This window comes from Panthera pardus, unplaced genomic scaffold (genome assembly GCF_024362965.1).
Source record: "Panthera pardus isolate Hobbes unplaced genomic scaffold, ASM2436296v1 HiC_scaffold_16, whole genome shotgun sequence".
Classification (NCBI taxonomy): Eukaryota; Metazoa; Chordata; class Mammalia; order Carnivora; family Felidae; genus Panthera; species Panthera pardus.
The window spans coordinates 97,118,857-97,134,777 of record NW_026526721.1 but is presented as its reverse complement, the minus strand read 5'-3'; the positions used below and the strand labels follow the sequence as shown (position 1 = coordinate 97,134,777).

The window sequence follows — 15,921 nt, the reverse complement described above, 5'->3', positions numbered from 1 at the left end:
CCTGCATTCCTTTATTTCCTTGGTTCTGATCTCTTGGTTTTAAAATACATCTTTAATAACATCTTTCTTGGGAGAAAGAACATTTTAAGGAGAAAATTATACAGTTCTTTTTTAAAAATAGCACAATGAAGTATGTTTATTTATACCCCAGCATATTATGCCCTTAATAAGCAAGATTTTTCAGTCAGAGCCTTCTTTTCATTGTTCTGAATCACTTCTGGCCATCATTTATGAGGCACATGACATGATACTCTTCATAATGCATTTTCTGATCAAAACTTGTAGACCTTTGTGATTGAAAATATAATCTTAAGGCATTTCAAAAATTGCTGGTGTGTTCTCTCCATTTCCTTTTGATTATTTGACTAGTCGACCCCACACCCCTCCACACATCTATACAACTAATTTGAAAGTTATCAGGAAGCTATTGACAGCCTAGCACTTGAGCAACAGTCCTCCACAAAGTATGCATGTGTCATTCACCTTTCCTGGCTTTGAAAACACTATGATTTATATTGAGAGATTTGGCACATTCTTCTGCCTCTAATTGTGCTGCTTGGCATCCGACAGACCGTTCTTTTGTACATATCCCGAGGACAAGAGATATATCCACTTGCACTTACATGGGTCTTATATTCGTGAATCCTTTGTAAAACGTTTGGCTGCTGTTTCACAAGAAAATCAGCCAGTTCATTTCTCGAGTGGTAAATGCTTGCATCACTTATAGTAAACCTACATCCTCTTCTCTGTTCTCTGCCTCCGTGGCTCCTTTTCTGCCATACAGTACAGTGCTATTGAAGATAATTCTGCCTCCAAATTTAAGCAAAAACTCAACTGTGGGAGGCACCACCAAAGAAAACAAGTCGACTGAGAAAACAAGGATAAAAAAGTAGCTGAAAGTTTACACTTATTCAGGCGATGACACTTAGGCAGGAAATGACCACAGTGGCACAGCTTTGCATCTGAGGACTGGCTGGTTTCCTTGGACATTGATTATAAGATTTATTCTAATTTCAGAAGAGTTAACATCGGGGGTGGAGACGAACATTACGCATATTACAGTTGAGGAAATTTGCTAAATTATAGGTTGGTAAAATATGGATTGTTTCACAAGGTAATGACTCCTTTTTTTGTGTGTGACAAATTCTTTGACAAATTTTCCAGCTTCATTGCTGCTGATCTAGGTCAGCCCTTTCTTTTAGTGAATCAGAGAACAATTCCAAATTTCCGTTCCAAATTCCACCAAGTGAACTAGAACTAACCAAACTTAGAGCAGTGGTTTCCAAACACCCAGTGCTAACCCTGACGGGGGGGATGGTGGGAGGGGGGAGAAAAGAAAAAAAAATTAGTGAAACCATGAATTCAAACATAGCCACTTTGAAGAACGGTCTTCTTTTCATGATGAAATATTTATTCTTATATGTGACTGATACATTCATTCTTTTATGTGATTGTAAGAGGCATTATTTTTATAAAACTGTTTTGCCCCTATCCCAGTGTAATATAACTACATGTGGGGTGCCCGGATGGCTCATTGGTTAAGCATCCTACTCTTGATTTCTGCTCAGGTCATGATCTCATGGTTGTAGGATCAATCTCCACACATCCAGCGCCAACTCTGGGCATGGAGCCTGCTTGGGATTCTCTCTCTCCCTCTCTCTCTCTGCCCCTCCCCTGCTCATGCTTGCTCTCTCTCTCTCTCTCTCTCTCAAAAGAAATAAATAAAAACATTTAAAAAATAACTACATGCAAAAATATGAGAATTAATAGGCCAGAATGCTTCAAGATAGTGTTCTTTGCTTTAGATATTTTTTCCTTAGTTCTTTTTTTCCTTCCTTCCTTTCTTTCTATCTTCTTCCTTTTTTTTAAATGTTTATTTTGGAGAGAGAGAGATAGAGTGTGAGTGGGGGAGGATCAGAGAGAGGAAGACACAGGATCTGAAGCAGGCTCCAGGCTCTGAGCTGTCAGCACAGAGCCAATGTGGGGCTCAAACCCACAAACCGTGAAATCATGACCTAAGCCTAAGTCGGACACTTAACCAACTGAGCCACCCAGGTACCCCTTCCTTAGTTATTTTCTGTGGCTGTTTTTTTGTTGGAGAAAGGATCTTCCTCAGCAATTCTTTTCACCATCTAAAGAATACTTTCAGTTTTTCTCAGTTCGCAATTATGAAATCATTTTTTTTATTTCAAATAATTGGGTTATCCAAAAAAGGCAACAAGTTGTATTTATGAATAATCCATCTTTCTATAAATACCATTAACTACTAAGAAAGATTTTTTTTAAGTCTTTCTTACTGTGCTAGCTTTCAGCTCTGTGATCACTCATCCCTCAATTATAAGATTTTATTCCCTGACCTGTTCGAACGCAGTGTTTTCTAAAGCAAAATGCACACATGCACGGGCCACAACCTATCCGGCCACTAGTACCATAAAGGAGAGATGCAAGAGTTAATGGTAATTTATTCATAGCTCAACTACTTCTGCCTTTTCTAGCAACGGCACAATCAACTACTATTCCGGCACTGCAGCCCCTTGTTTTTATGTAAAGGCATTTTATTCAGTAGCTTGAAAATAATGAATCTATGAAGTAATGCTCCATGTAAGAGTAATTCGTTTTAGAATGTGTTGATTATTATGATTAATGGTGGGGCCCCGGCATTTTGTAGACTAATGTTAATACAGTAACATTTGGGTAGCACCTTTGGTGATTTTTCAAGGTGGTGCGCTTGTTTGTTAATGCATCCCGTGTCCAGCCATTGCATTATGCCAGCATGGGTGACAGTGCCACTTTGTCAGTCTGGAAAGACCGTCTCCGACTCAATAAGGAAACACTTTATCAAAGGGAATAAAAAATGGAAATGAGCTACTACCTGTGGACTAAGATTAAATTAGCTTTGAGAATTTAGAAGCAGCAGCTACTCCTGCTTTTCCTTCTCGTGCAGCATTTGTGAGCCTTTACATCTCAAGCTATGTTAGTTCAACAAATATTTGGTACCTACTATGTGTCAATCATGAAGTGCTTATTCTGATTCTTTTAAGATATACAAAGATGAATGCACTGACATCTGTGCCTTCAGAAAACCCAGGAAAAGAGATGGCTCGTGTACAGAATTATCTGTAATGGAAGGAAGCAGTGGTATGTGCTATTGGAGAGGTGGAGACAAAATGTGCCAACATTTCAGAGGAGGGGGAAATTGTTGTAACTGAAGAATCAGGAGGGTGTTCATGAAGGAAATGGAAGTAGAGCAGAACCTTGAGGAGTGGTTAGGATATGAACATATGGAACCAGGTTGAAGTAGTTCCAGAAAGAACTACACAAGCCAGCAACAGGAGGGAGAAATTCTGGGATATGTATTGCAAAAGGGAGTCTGGCAAGAATTGCAGGATCCCTGAAAGGGGAATAGTGGGTAGAAACATGTTGGATCACACTACAGTGAGACTAAAGATTTTGGGCTTTACTCTAATGGGCGTGAGGAAGAGCATAAGATTTTGTAGGATTTTGTAAGTATACCTGTTCGTAATGGTACAATCAAAACAATTCATCTGGAGGCAATGCATACGTTGGATTAAAGAGGGCAGTAACCTAGACTTCAGAGAATGGCTGAAAATGGTGGGTCCTTGAGAATGCATTAAGAGGAACTGCCACCATGGCCATGGGAATGGTTATGGGATAATGGATAGAAGTGTCGGGAATGCAGTATGGAGTAAGTATTGACAGCTCATTGAACGTAAGGAAAAGGGATATTGAAAGGAGTCAAAGACTTTGATGTAGAAAGAAAGAAAGAAAGAAAGAAAGAAAGAAAGAGGGAGGGAGAGAGAGAGAGAGAGGGAGGGAGGGAGGGAGGGAGGGAGGGAGGAAGGAAGGAAGAAAGAAAGAAAGAAAGAAAGAAAGAAAGAAAGAAAGAAAGAAAGGGACCTGGGTGACTCAGTTGGTTAAGCGGCCGACTTTGGCTCAGGTATGATCTCATGGTTCTTGGGTTTGACCTGCACTGGGCTCTGTGCTGACAGCTCGGGGCCTGGAGCCTGCTTCAGATTCTGTGTCTCCCTCTCTCTATCTCTGCCCCTCCTCAGTTCATGCTCTATCTCTCTCTCAAAAGTAAATAAACATTAAAAATTTTTTAAAAAATTAAAAAAAGGAAGGAAGAAAGAAAGAAAGAAAAGAAAAGAACGGTTTTGGTTGATAAGACAGAGTCCTGTTTGAGCCACCTTGAATTAGAAGTGCCTGCCAGAGTCAAAGGCTAAAACAATCCCAAGATAATTTGCAATGCACATCAGAAATTAAGATTAAAAATAAAGCCAGGGCTAGACTTTTACTTACTTGGGAATAATATGAATAGGGATAATGGTTGAAATATCTTTGCTTTGAGAGAAGTTCACCAGCAGACAGGAGAAGAACGTTACACGGAAGAGAAGAGAGCCAAGAATAGATCCATGGAGAACACTCCCCACTGAGAAGGTAGAAGAAGGGAAGAAAATCTTCCCTTCTCCCCAGAAAAAAAAAAAAAAATCCTCAGAAGGAGTAGTTCAGAGGCACCAGACAGGAAAGGGCCAGTGACCAGGGGTAGGGTAAGTAGGATCAGAAAGACTGGGCCAGTCTAACAGAAGTCATTTTTCTTGCACCCTGGAAATTTTGCCTTTAAAAGAAGGAAAGATCACTTAACTATAGATAAAATGTGTGTTTCCAGAACAGAGTTCTTTAAATATTTACTAAAGAGTTTCCTGATTTAAGCCACATGTAAATCAGTGGCTGCCGCTCACTGCCCTGGGAAGAGCCCTCTCTCACAGACATATGGCTGTTCTTTCCGGGACACCTCCAGAAGCCTAGAGATACATTAGTGGTTTTGACATCTCTTTCCCCCCATAAGGATACACCACAGAGCCACAGGTCCACCAAACACTGCTTCTTTCTGCATCTGGCCCATCTGCCATGTAGACCAGGGGTTCCTGAGGCCAGTGAGTATCCTGGTCAGTGAAAATAATGTTCTGTTATCCACAGGCGTGCATTTTCTGAAGAGGTTATTTACCCTTCTCCTGATTCTTAAAAGAATCTCTTTTATTAAAAAGGTAAGGACTATAACTGATTATATGCTTTTGTACAATGATGGGAGTTCCTTGAGGACAAGATCCCGTGCTTATAAATTTTGGTAACTTCATGGTGCTCTTTTGATCTTGGCTGAATGAATGGCTAATTGTGCTGCATTAGATGGGCGAGGAGGAATGATAAAATACTCATTTTGGCTCTAAAGCCTCTTCCTTGACTTAGCAAATATACAAACCTAGGAAACATATTCTCTAATGATAATGCTATTATTAATATAACTTGTAGCTTAAAATGAGTGCTTCAAACACACACTATCTCATTTATTTCTTCAATAATAGTGTGAAGTAGGGATTGGCATCTTAATTTCATGAAAGAGGAAGCTAAGACTGAGAGAAGGCATGTGATTTGCCAAAGATCGTACATCACGTGTTAGCTTATTTATCTCATGGTACATTCACTTGGAAATAAAAATGCTTATGAACATAATAGACGTGGCCTTGTTTGCTGGAATGCTTGTTGGTTGGCAATAGGTTGGTTTTGTTTTATATGAAGGAAAAATGTTTATTAACCTAAAATTTGATACTCATGTTAAATGCAATGCTTTCCAAATAGCTGTGCTATTGGATGACAGATACCACTACCGTATAGTGACTTCAACTTCTTGGCCTTATACTCGATAACATTCAATGAGAGTAATGAGGCCCAGGTTTGGGTCTTTGCAGGGTATATCACACAGCAGTATAGTGTTAGGTTTAAGAGCAGACCTTTGAGTCTGACTTATATTTCCAAGTTCTACTGAATGGTAATACCTCCCACGTATTAAATACCATATATGTCTTAAGGTCTCTTTCAACTAAGAGAGGTACCTGCTAAATTTCCATCCAAATCTAGAGCTTCAAGCTCCCCTATTCTACTTCCACCTTTTCTTTGAGTTCCCTAGAGTACAGAAGGAAGAAAGGATGCCACAGCAGCCTGCCGTTGATGGCCCAAGTTCGTAGGCTAGCAGGGGAGCTGCGTTCTCTGCCCCTGGCTTCAGTCCCTGCACCACAGGCACCCCTGGCCACTGTTCTACAGCAGTGCACTTGATCTCCCACGGGCAGCCATCGTGTCTCCCACAGTGTGGGTTTTGAGAGTCCATATTTACATACAGGCTGAACCTTACCTTCCTAAGCAAAGGAGAGTGATCTAAACCTTCGCACAAAAGTGGAGGGGTGGCGGCAGTGCTCGGGATTTCTCAGACAAAAAACTGATACCTAAAACTGAGCCCTGAAACGTGAAGGACTTACAAACTAAGTAGGCAGTTCTCTGAAGTTGGAATTCAAACACTGCAGGAGGGATGAGGTCGTTGTGACCCGGAAGCTTGGCAGAAGCACACCAGTCTTAGGTGAATGTGTGTGCATCTGTTAACTGAGTAACGGGGACTGTTAATGCTCCATGCGAACTGAAACACAATTTTCTAAATGTGTTTGCTCAGTATCACTTTACATGTTGTTTTAGTGATTTTTTTTTTTTTTTTTTTAAGATCGTGAACAAGGAAGCTACTTGATTGTCCTAATAGGCAGTTCGGCTTTTAGATGCCTGCAGTGACAAAGCGGGAGAACACAAGGAAGGAGGAAATTCTGTCCCCAGTGTGTGCTTGTCACTGTGTGCTGTTTGTGGGGAGACAGGGCTGCTGGAATACTGGAGTGCCAAGGGGCAGAAATATTATCTAGAGCTGTCTGGGCACTGACACTCTCTCTTCCAGAGAGAATATGGTTCAAGAACCAGAGAAGCCTCATATTTAGAAATACTCATTTAAATAGAAGCATCAGTTTGTATAAGTTGAAATGGTAATATCAACCTGAGTACAAAAGGACAGTATTGTAGAAGGCTCCTCTGCCCCGAGATTGTCACTGGGCGCAGCCGCCTCATAGAAGCCAATGTACAAAGGGAGAGTGCATAAGGATGTGCTGACCCTGCTTTTTCTCTGGGTTACCACTTCCTGTGGGCTCTGCAGCCTGGGCTGAATAAACTGGGGCCCGTGGCAGGTGTGTGTCTGATCTTTTCCTGCCGGTTGACAACCCAGTTGCATGGTGCATTAATTTTATAAATTGTAGTAAATGGGTAAAGCGTTATTTTCAAATACCTGACTTCACTAGTTCATCTTAAACCTTGTACATATCTTTTGGTTTTCATTATTTTTTTTTCTGGACCTGTGTAGTTTAGTGTAAGCTAGAGTAAACTGTTTCAAAATCATGACCAAAATATATATGGTGAAGATAGGAAAAATTGATAAATCAGCCTCATCAAACATGGTCTATAATAACTCGTTATATATGCATCTGTATACACTCTTGTACACAGTGGGGACCAGGAAATACCTTGTTCCTAGAAAATCCTCAGAATTTAGCAATATTATTTATTCACTTGACTATGAATTGCCTTTTTAAAATAGTATCTTCCAGCATATCCTTTAAGGGGGTTTTGTTATGAGATATTAATACTGTGTACATTTAAAAACCTGGTTTGCTTTATAGCTTTGCCAAGAAATAATTATTACTTATTTTACCTTTCACTCCATTTCTCAGAGATAATTAATGATTAATACATAAACTACTGTTTTTCAGGTTTGAACTCTCCCATCATGGCTTTCCTTGGACTCTTGTCTTTGCTGGTTCTGCAAAGTTTGGCTTTAGGGGCCACTTTCCCTGATGAAACCATTGCCGAGTTGTCAGTGAATATGTATAACCATCTTCGAGCCACTGGGGAAGATGAAAATATTCTTTTCTCTCCATTGAGTGTTACCTTCGCTATGGGAATGATGGAACTTGGGGCCCAAGGATCTACCCTGAAAGAAATCCGTCATTCGATGGGATATGACAGCCTGAAAGATGGTGAGTGTGCTTAGGTTTACATTTTCAAGGTGGTTTGACTTTAACTGTCAACTCAGTTATGCTGTCTTATGCTTCAGGCTGCAGTATTTACATGATGTGAGAAAGTGATGTCACGAGACGGTATGGCTAGGAGAACCATTAGGAAACCCAAGAAAAGTATTAATTCCTGGCTCCATCTTTAGCTGAGTTAATCTAAGGAAATTGTATATTTTATTAGTATTATTTCAGTAAGCCTCATTGTGATAAATAAAAGCACACATGATTCTTAATGAGTTTCCAGTCCAGAGGGAGAGACGTGTATTAATTATCACCTGAATAAGTGAAAATTTATAACTATGAGAACTGCTATAAAGAAAAAGCAACATCATTCTCTAAGAATATCAGAAATTTTTGCTTGAAACCAATTGTGTCTTCATTTTTAAAGGAGCATCGAGAATTCCTTGAAATGTTTTATTGTTATGAAAATGTTATGTATTGGGGAAAGTTTTTAGCCAAAAGGTGTTTTGAAATCACTTTGACAGGATGTATGATTTTTATTTTAATGTTTTTAATATACATGAGAACTGACTCATTAAAAAGTTAAGAACTCAATAATTTCGAATAGATTTTTCTCGTTATTAGGTAAAAAAAAGTCTAGTGAAAGTAAAATTTCAAGGACTATTTTAATTTTTAAACCAGGTAATTAAACTTAATCCTTTTTCCTGATAATTATAAAACGAAGACCAATGTAATGAAAATAAACCTAAGTACTTTGAAAGGAAACAACCCAAAAAAAATCTATAGATTCTGCCAAGGTATCACTGAAAATGAAAACTAATGCCAGTTGATAATACTAAAAGTTAATTTGAAAATCCGGAAGTAGCACAAATACCGGAGCCTCCTCATCATGTCTGTGTAGGGAACAAGTTAGTGCTCTTCCCTTGGGCTCCAAGTTCCATCAATCTCCCTTGCTGTGTTTCAGTGCTTCTCCACTCCCCGTGATCGTTCACTGTGTTTGTTCCACTAATAAACTTATCCTTTGTCATTTTTCAGGTGACGAATTTTCCTTCTTGAAGGATTTTTCTAACATGGTAACTGCTAAAGAGAGCCAGTATGTGATGAAAATTGCCAATTCCCTCTTCGTGCAAAATGGATTTCATGTCAATGAGGAATTTTTGCAAATGCTGAAAAAGTATTTTCATGCAGAAGTAAATCATGTGGACTTCAGTCAAAATATAGCTGTGGCCAACCATATCAATAAGTGGGTGGAGAATAACACAAATAGTATGTCATTTGGTTCCTTTCTTTCTGTAATAGTTTAGTTTTAACTCTCTTACTTCTGAAATTACTTGCCCCTCACTCCATTTGAATTTTTGAAAGATAGCATTTAGTTGAGTATCTGATAATTATTTCGTATAGATTATAGTCTTTTTAGAAGCATTACATATGAATAAGCATTTATGAAAGAACTTAAATCTTTTGGCATGTAAAGAATTTTGGCACTATTGATATATCAGTCTGAAATCTGTGTTCTCCAATAACGGGTTTCCTCTGTATGGTAATCTTAACCACTGTGTGGAACTTTGTTTGAACTAACTTATTTAATGAGTTAGATAGCAGTTAGGATGACAGTTGGTGGCCCTCTTAACAATATATTTAAAATAGAAAATAAGAGAGAGCTAAAAATCAGGGTTTGCTTTTAAATGACAGAACTATAGGATTTCTTTTTAAAAGAGCAGCCCATTTTAAACCCAAATAAATGGAGAAGTAGAAAGCGATAAGTTTATTTCAATATTTCTTTCTAATCTTAGGGCATCTGGCTGGCTCAGCTGGTAGAGCATGTGACTCTTGATCTTGGGGTTGTGAGTTTGAGCCCCATGTTGGGTGTACAGATTACTTGAAAAATAATCTTCAAAATAATAAAATAATATTTCTAATCTATACTTTAAAAATGTATTTAAGCTTTCCAAATGTTTCATATTTTATCATTTTATTTTCTAATTTTACCACCAACATAATTGAAATTAGAATTTAAAAAAATGAGACCAAACTGAAAGGAGATTACAGATGTTCATTAGATTAATTCCTACTGTCAAAACCCCCCAAATAATATCAATCTAATAAATTTTATGTGGGAACAACAAAAACCCTGACCATGTGCCCTATGTCCTATTATGCCCAAAATTCTGAGGCACCTTTGTAAGGACCTAAAGAAGTTCTATGATTAATAAAATGAGAGAATATAAATTTTGGTCCTATCTTTTTCAATTATGACATTAAAATGTAGGATAAAAGAAACTTATGTTTGTATTTTAACATTCAAAGAATAATTCAAGAATAATAATACATTTGGAATAGATTGGATTATTAAAAGCTATTTCCAAACTCTTTTTAAACATTTTCAGCTATCAACAAAAACCCAATGTTTTTGAAAATAGATTTCTAAAGGAACATTTCAAATGATAGAAATGATAGGTTTTCACTCATCTGTTTTCACCTAGTTGAATGCAGTTGTTATATTTGGTAGAAAGATATCCAGTGTTTATGGGGGGAAATTTTGAATTGGATGACATTTTAATCGTGTATGTTATTTAAGAATGAACTCTGAAATGATCATTGAGTGCTTAGTCTATGTTAAGAGTTTTACATGCATCACTGCAACTAGAAAGTGGTAAAACCTGAGATTCTGTTGTATGTGGTTCCGTAGTTTCTTCAAGTGTCAGGATCCTACCAGTTTTATTTTAGGTGGTGTGAATGTTTTAGATCCCTTAATCTGTAACTGTGTGTGTGTGTGTGTGTGTGTGTGTGTGTGTGTTGTGTGTGTGCGCACGCACGCGCGCTTGCTTGCTTGCTTAACATTTTTCCTTTGAAAGCAAGATACTTCCTTCTTTTTTTAATGTTTATTTATTTATTTTGAGAAAGAGAGAGAGAGAGCAGGGGAGGGGCAGAGAGAGACAGAAAGAGTCCCAGGCTCTGCTGGCAGTGCAGATTCTGACGAAGGGCTCAAACTCATGAACCATGAGATCATCACCTGAGCGGAAATCAAGAGTCAGATGCTTAACTGACTGAGCCACCCACGCATCTCAAATGCAAGATACTTTCAATTTTTATTATAAATTTGGTAATGGTATACAGTTTTTCTGGATTACTCTATCAGATGGTAGTTTGGTAATATTTTGGTCTCCTTTCACCTTCAGATTTAATATGAATTTTCATCTCTCCACTTTTTCCTGCACAGATCTCTTGAAAGATTTGGTATCCCCAAGGGATTTTGATGCTGGCACTCATTTGGCACTCATCAATGCTGTCTATTTCAAGGGGAACTGGAAGTCACAATTTAGACCTGAAAATACTAGAACCTTTTCCTTCACTAAAGATGATGAAAGTGAAGTCCAAATTCCAATGATGTATCAACAAGGAGAATTTTATTATGGTAAGATCTTTTGGCTTTTATTTTTCTTGTCTTGCTGTATATTAACAGCTTTTTAAGAAAGAACATGAAATATTTATTACACAAATGTCAATCTTATTTGGACTACAATTCAATTTCCTTGGCTCCATTTTCAAAGGCCTCTCTAACTAGATCCTGAGTGAATATTATATGCACTGACAGTTTTCCAATATGTTTCTTTAACTTATAAAGTTGATTACACCCACAGAGTGGCTTTATTCATATGCAAACACCTGACCTGTGTAAGAACATTCTGAGTTACTCCAAAAAGCCATTGGCTTTGGGGTGGTTGTCAGTGACTCATATGTTCCACTCTGCTCTTGCTTTGGATTCCTCACCACTATTTGAATTATAAGCATTTCTTTAAAATTTTGCTTTCAGACTTGTGTATGACATAATTATTCATTTACAGTTTCATTTATTGTGAGTCTATGAAATGTGATACAACTCAATATCCTTGGCATTATTTTCAAAGATATTTCATTGGACCGGAGCGCCTGGGTGGCTCAGTCAGTTGGGCATCTGACTTCGGCTCAGGTCATGATCTCATGGTTTATGAGTTTGAGCCCCACATTGGGCTCTGTGCTGATGGCTCAGAGCCTAGAGCCTGCTTAGGATTCTGTGTCTCCCTCTCTCTCTGCCCCTCCCCCGCTCATGCTCTCTGTTTCTGTCTCAAATAAATAAATGTTAAAAAAATAAGTTAGAAAAAAAGATATTTCATTGGACTTTTCAGAAGGTTAGGATGTTAATCCTTCTTACACACTATATTGAACTGTAATAATTTGTTATCATAGCAGAAATGTAATTGTAAGCCAAGTACATATTGGAACTAATAGTTCATGCTATTTAAAAGTATGATGTAAAATTAAAAGACTATAATCATAGTTAATCAAATTAACAGTCAAAATAAGATCCAAACATTTAACCAAAGTGTTTAACGGGATGTCTAAAGGACCTAGATCAGTTATAGGAAAATATTTATAACAAAAGCATTACATTTTCTTTTTGAAAATGAGGGAAATTTTAAGGTGGTGGTGGGACTGTTTGTTTTAAAGATTTCTTTATTTTTGTATGGAAGCCTGGTGAATTTAGCTGAGTTATTAGAACACAAAGCCAATTACCTAATTAACCTAATTACCTAGTTTGGAGGTCTTAAGCACTACAAATACACTAGATAACTACTGTAGAATGTAATAGATTTCATTTGGACTATGCTACTCTGGCCCCAAGACTTTTAGCTGTGGTGATAATACAGTCCCAGGTATTATGTGGTTAATTTTTCCCTTCTTAGAAATCTTAGTTAGATGGATTTCATCTAACTTGGATCCTGGGCTTCATTTTTTTACCCAGGACTTATTGTTGTTTCTAAAAATATCCCTTAAATATATATTCATTTGAAGTATCTCATTTAAAAATAAAAAGTAAGTCTAGAGAACATATTATGACAAATGTGATGTAATTCTGGGGATTCTAAAATAAAATAATTTCTTTAGGGCCGAAGAGTCACTTGAACTTCAGGGCCTATTTTTTTCTTTTTTTTAAACCCTCTTTTCCTCAGATGCCTGAAGTTTCTTATATTCTATATACTATTTTGGAACAAAGTTATTACAAATTAAAACTTTTATTTGAACTTTGATATGGGCCTTTAATCACCTTTCTTTTCCTTTTAGGAGAATTTAGTGATGGCTCCAATGAAGCTGGTGGTATCTACCAAGTCCTAGAAATACCATATGAGGGAGAGGAGATCAGTATGATGTTGGTGTTGTCCAGACAGGAAGTTCCACTGGCCACTCTGGAGCCATTGGTCAAAGCACAGCTGATTGAAGAATGGGCAAACTCTGTGAAGAAGCAGAAAGTGGAAGTGTACCTGCCCAGGTGAGAGGCTTCTGTGTGACCCCCTCTGATACATCTCAGAGGGAGAGATAGTAATGGAGGTTCTGATTCAGAAAAAACCCTTGCCACTGCTTTTGAATTTTAAGTCTTAGCTACTCTCTTCAACACCCCTTCACTCTTCCCTCCTCTTCCCCTCCTCACCTGCGCTTCCTTCTCCTTTTTTTCTTTAAACTATTCTTTTGTATTCAGGAGGTCCTGCCCAGAGACACAAGCTCACTTAGTGATTCATTCAGTGCTGTTTACCAAGACCTAGTTTCAGATCCTGGTCAATATTCTTAGCTTCATTTTAGAAGATTTCTCAATAGATTGTCTCTGAATATCATTTGCATTGGCAGTCTTCTGTATTTCATTAATATTTAAAGTTGATTATAGCTGGAGAGAAAATAATCTCCAACATTGTTGGGAGAAGCGCAAGCACGTTACCGTGCTGGGTGCCAAGATGCAACCATAAATAAGCAAGAAGAGGCTTAAAATTCTCCCTGTGGCTTAAATAATAAAATCTATGCAGGGTCCCGATGTTCTTCTCAATGCTGCCTCTGGCCACACACCACAACAAATGTTCTGTGGCATGTACTATTCACGTGGTTGTCGTTAGGCTACAGATAACCTGCTCTTGGCCTGCCTCTGGGTCTCCATGCATGTTTTTGCATTGGCCTAAAATGCCCTTCCCATGCTTCTTCGCCTGATATTGATGTGTATTTTTCCTTATATTTTTAAAGAACTTCTTCTTGATAATATGAGAAATTCAGGACTGTGTTAATGCTTCCCTTATTAAATTCCATGAATTAATGCAGCATCTCAAAATGCTTCAATTCTGTGAGGATGCAAAGTTATTTAGGGGTATTTTAACAGAATTCTAAACGAATGCTTAATAAGTATCACAAATCCTAATTCAACCATATTCACTAGAAAATGTGGCCTCCAGGTCCTGTCCACTGAGAAATTGAACGTGGCAGAAGAAAATTAAATTTTCATTTTCTAAGAGATACTCTTCAATTATGGAATACTTTAGCTTGCTTTCTCATATTAATGCCTGATACTAAACTAGACACAGTTAATTACCATGCATCCATTTCTCCAGAAGTTCTATGAACTCTTCCTCTGCATGGTTAATGCATAGAGAGAGAGGTTAAATAGCTAGATAAGATGAATGTGGTTTCCTTTTTTAAGAAATTGACGGTTTTCAAATACTTATATGTAGGTAATAATCAATGGGAAACGATCCATCAAATGTTCAATGAAGGTGATGATTTTTGTGCCCTCATTTTAGCAAACGTAAAAATTTTCCGGTAGCCATTTTCTAGGTTTACTCACGTGTCTGTTTTAAGTGGTTTGTATAGTTTTATTCACGTGGAGATATTACTTTGAAAACACAACTTTGCATTTCTGTAATTTGACCACATTCTTGTCCTGCTTGACAGGTACTTTTATTTTCCATTACATTAGATTGTATACTTACAGGTTTTAAATGCTTTTCTTAAAGGGTATAAAGGTGTATGGTATTTTAAAGAGGAGAATGGGCAACTACTTTTGCATTTTTATTATTTTCCCCCCTTAACAATAAGTCCTACAGGAATCAAATGCTGAATTGAAATTGTGTTTTTATCAAAAATACAAAACTCTATTCAGGAGAGGGTAAAAATTTTCCACCTATATGATATAACCAAATCTAGTGAAATACCAAAAGGTTTATGCACAGTCATACATTTCTAAGATTTAAATGAGATTACCAGATATTCTTGCAATTTATTCATACTAGCAAAAATAGTTTGGCTAATATATGTATATATATATTATATATATTATATATATATAATATATGTAAGATATCTAATAAGCACTTGAGAATAATGCCTGGCACAGATGCTTATATTGTAAGCATCATATAATTATTATCTGTTATCACTATTATTTATTTTTCAGTGTACATTTTAACTCCTAGTATTCACCTTGTGTTAATCTATAGGTAGCTTTATATATACTTTTCTTTTAGTAGGATTTTTTTAAAAACCTTGCTCTGATGAACATTACCTTCTTCATTATATAAGGTAGAAAAGATTTTTCTAAAATGAAAATCAAATATCTTGGAATACTTGGAATGCAGATGTACCTGGCTGTCGTATCTTTCCACTCTTTTGTAGTCTCAGATTTGTCATTTTTTAAAAGTTTATTTATTTATTTTGAGAGAGAGAAAGGGAGAGAGAGAGAGTGCATGCATGAGTGGATGAGGGGCAAGGAGACAGGGAGAGAGAGAATCCCAAGCAGGCTGCACGCTGTCAGCACAGGGCCCAGCATGGGGCTTGATCCCCCAAACTATGAGATCGGGACCTGAGCCAAAACCAAGAGTCTGAGGCTCAACTGACTGAGCCATCCCGGCTCCCCTCAGATTTGTCATTTTTGATCAGAGTGCTTGAAATCAATGGACATGAAGTGGTTTTCTATTTTGTCAACAGAGACCATCCTGTTATTTTGAAATGATTGCCTTAGAAATACAGCACTTTAGTTTGATGTTTGTAAAAGAAAACTCATATATAACCCATCTGATTTTGTTTTTTAATGTGAGTGCTTTTTATAGGTTTTTCTACAGAAGCTTTCTTGATTAGTTTCTTAATGGCCTATAAATTTTCTAAATCTCGTTATATGTAACATATATTTATTCTTTCCTAACACTAGCTCTACACA

The 15,921-nt window shown here is 37.3% G+C and overlaps 1 protein-coding gene across 2 annotated transcripts in view; it reads left to right on the top strand.

Moving 5' to 3' along the window:
- SERPINI1 (serpin family I member 1) overlaps nt 1-15,921 on the top strand; it is a 71,524-nt gene that overhangs the window by 37,786 nt on the left and 17,817 nt on the right. For both annotated transcript variants that reach the window (XM_019440504.2, XM_019440503.2), the window contains exons 2-5: nt 7,650-7,916; nt 8,949-9,179; nt 11,134-11,328; nt 13,017-13,221. In XM_019440504.2, coding sequence (XP_019296049.2) covers nt 7,667-7,916; nt 8,949-9,179; nt 11,134-11,328; nt 13,017-13,221 — 881 coding nt within the window. In that variant the 5' untranslated portion in view covers nt 7,650-7,666. The remainder of the gene's footprint in view (nt 1-7,649; nt 7,917-8,948; nt 9,180-11,133; nt 11,329-13,016; nt 13,222-15,921) is intronic.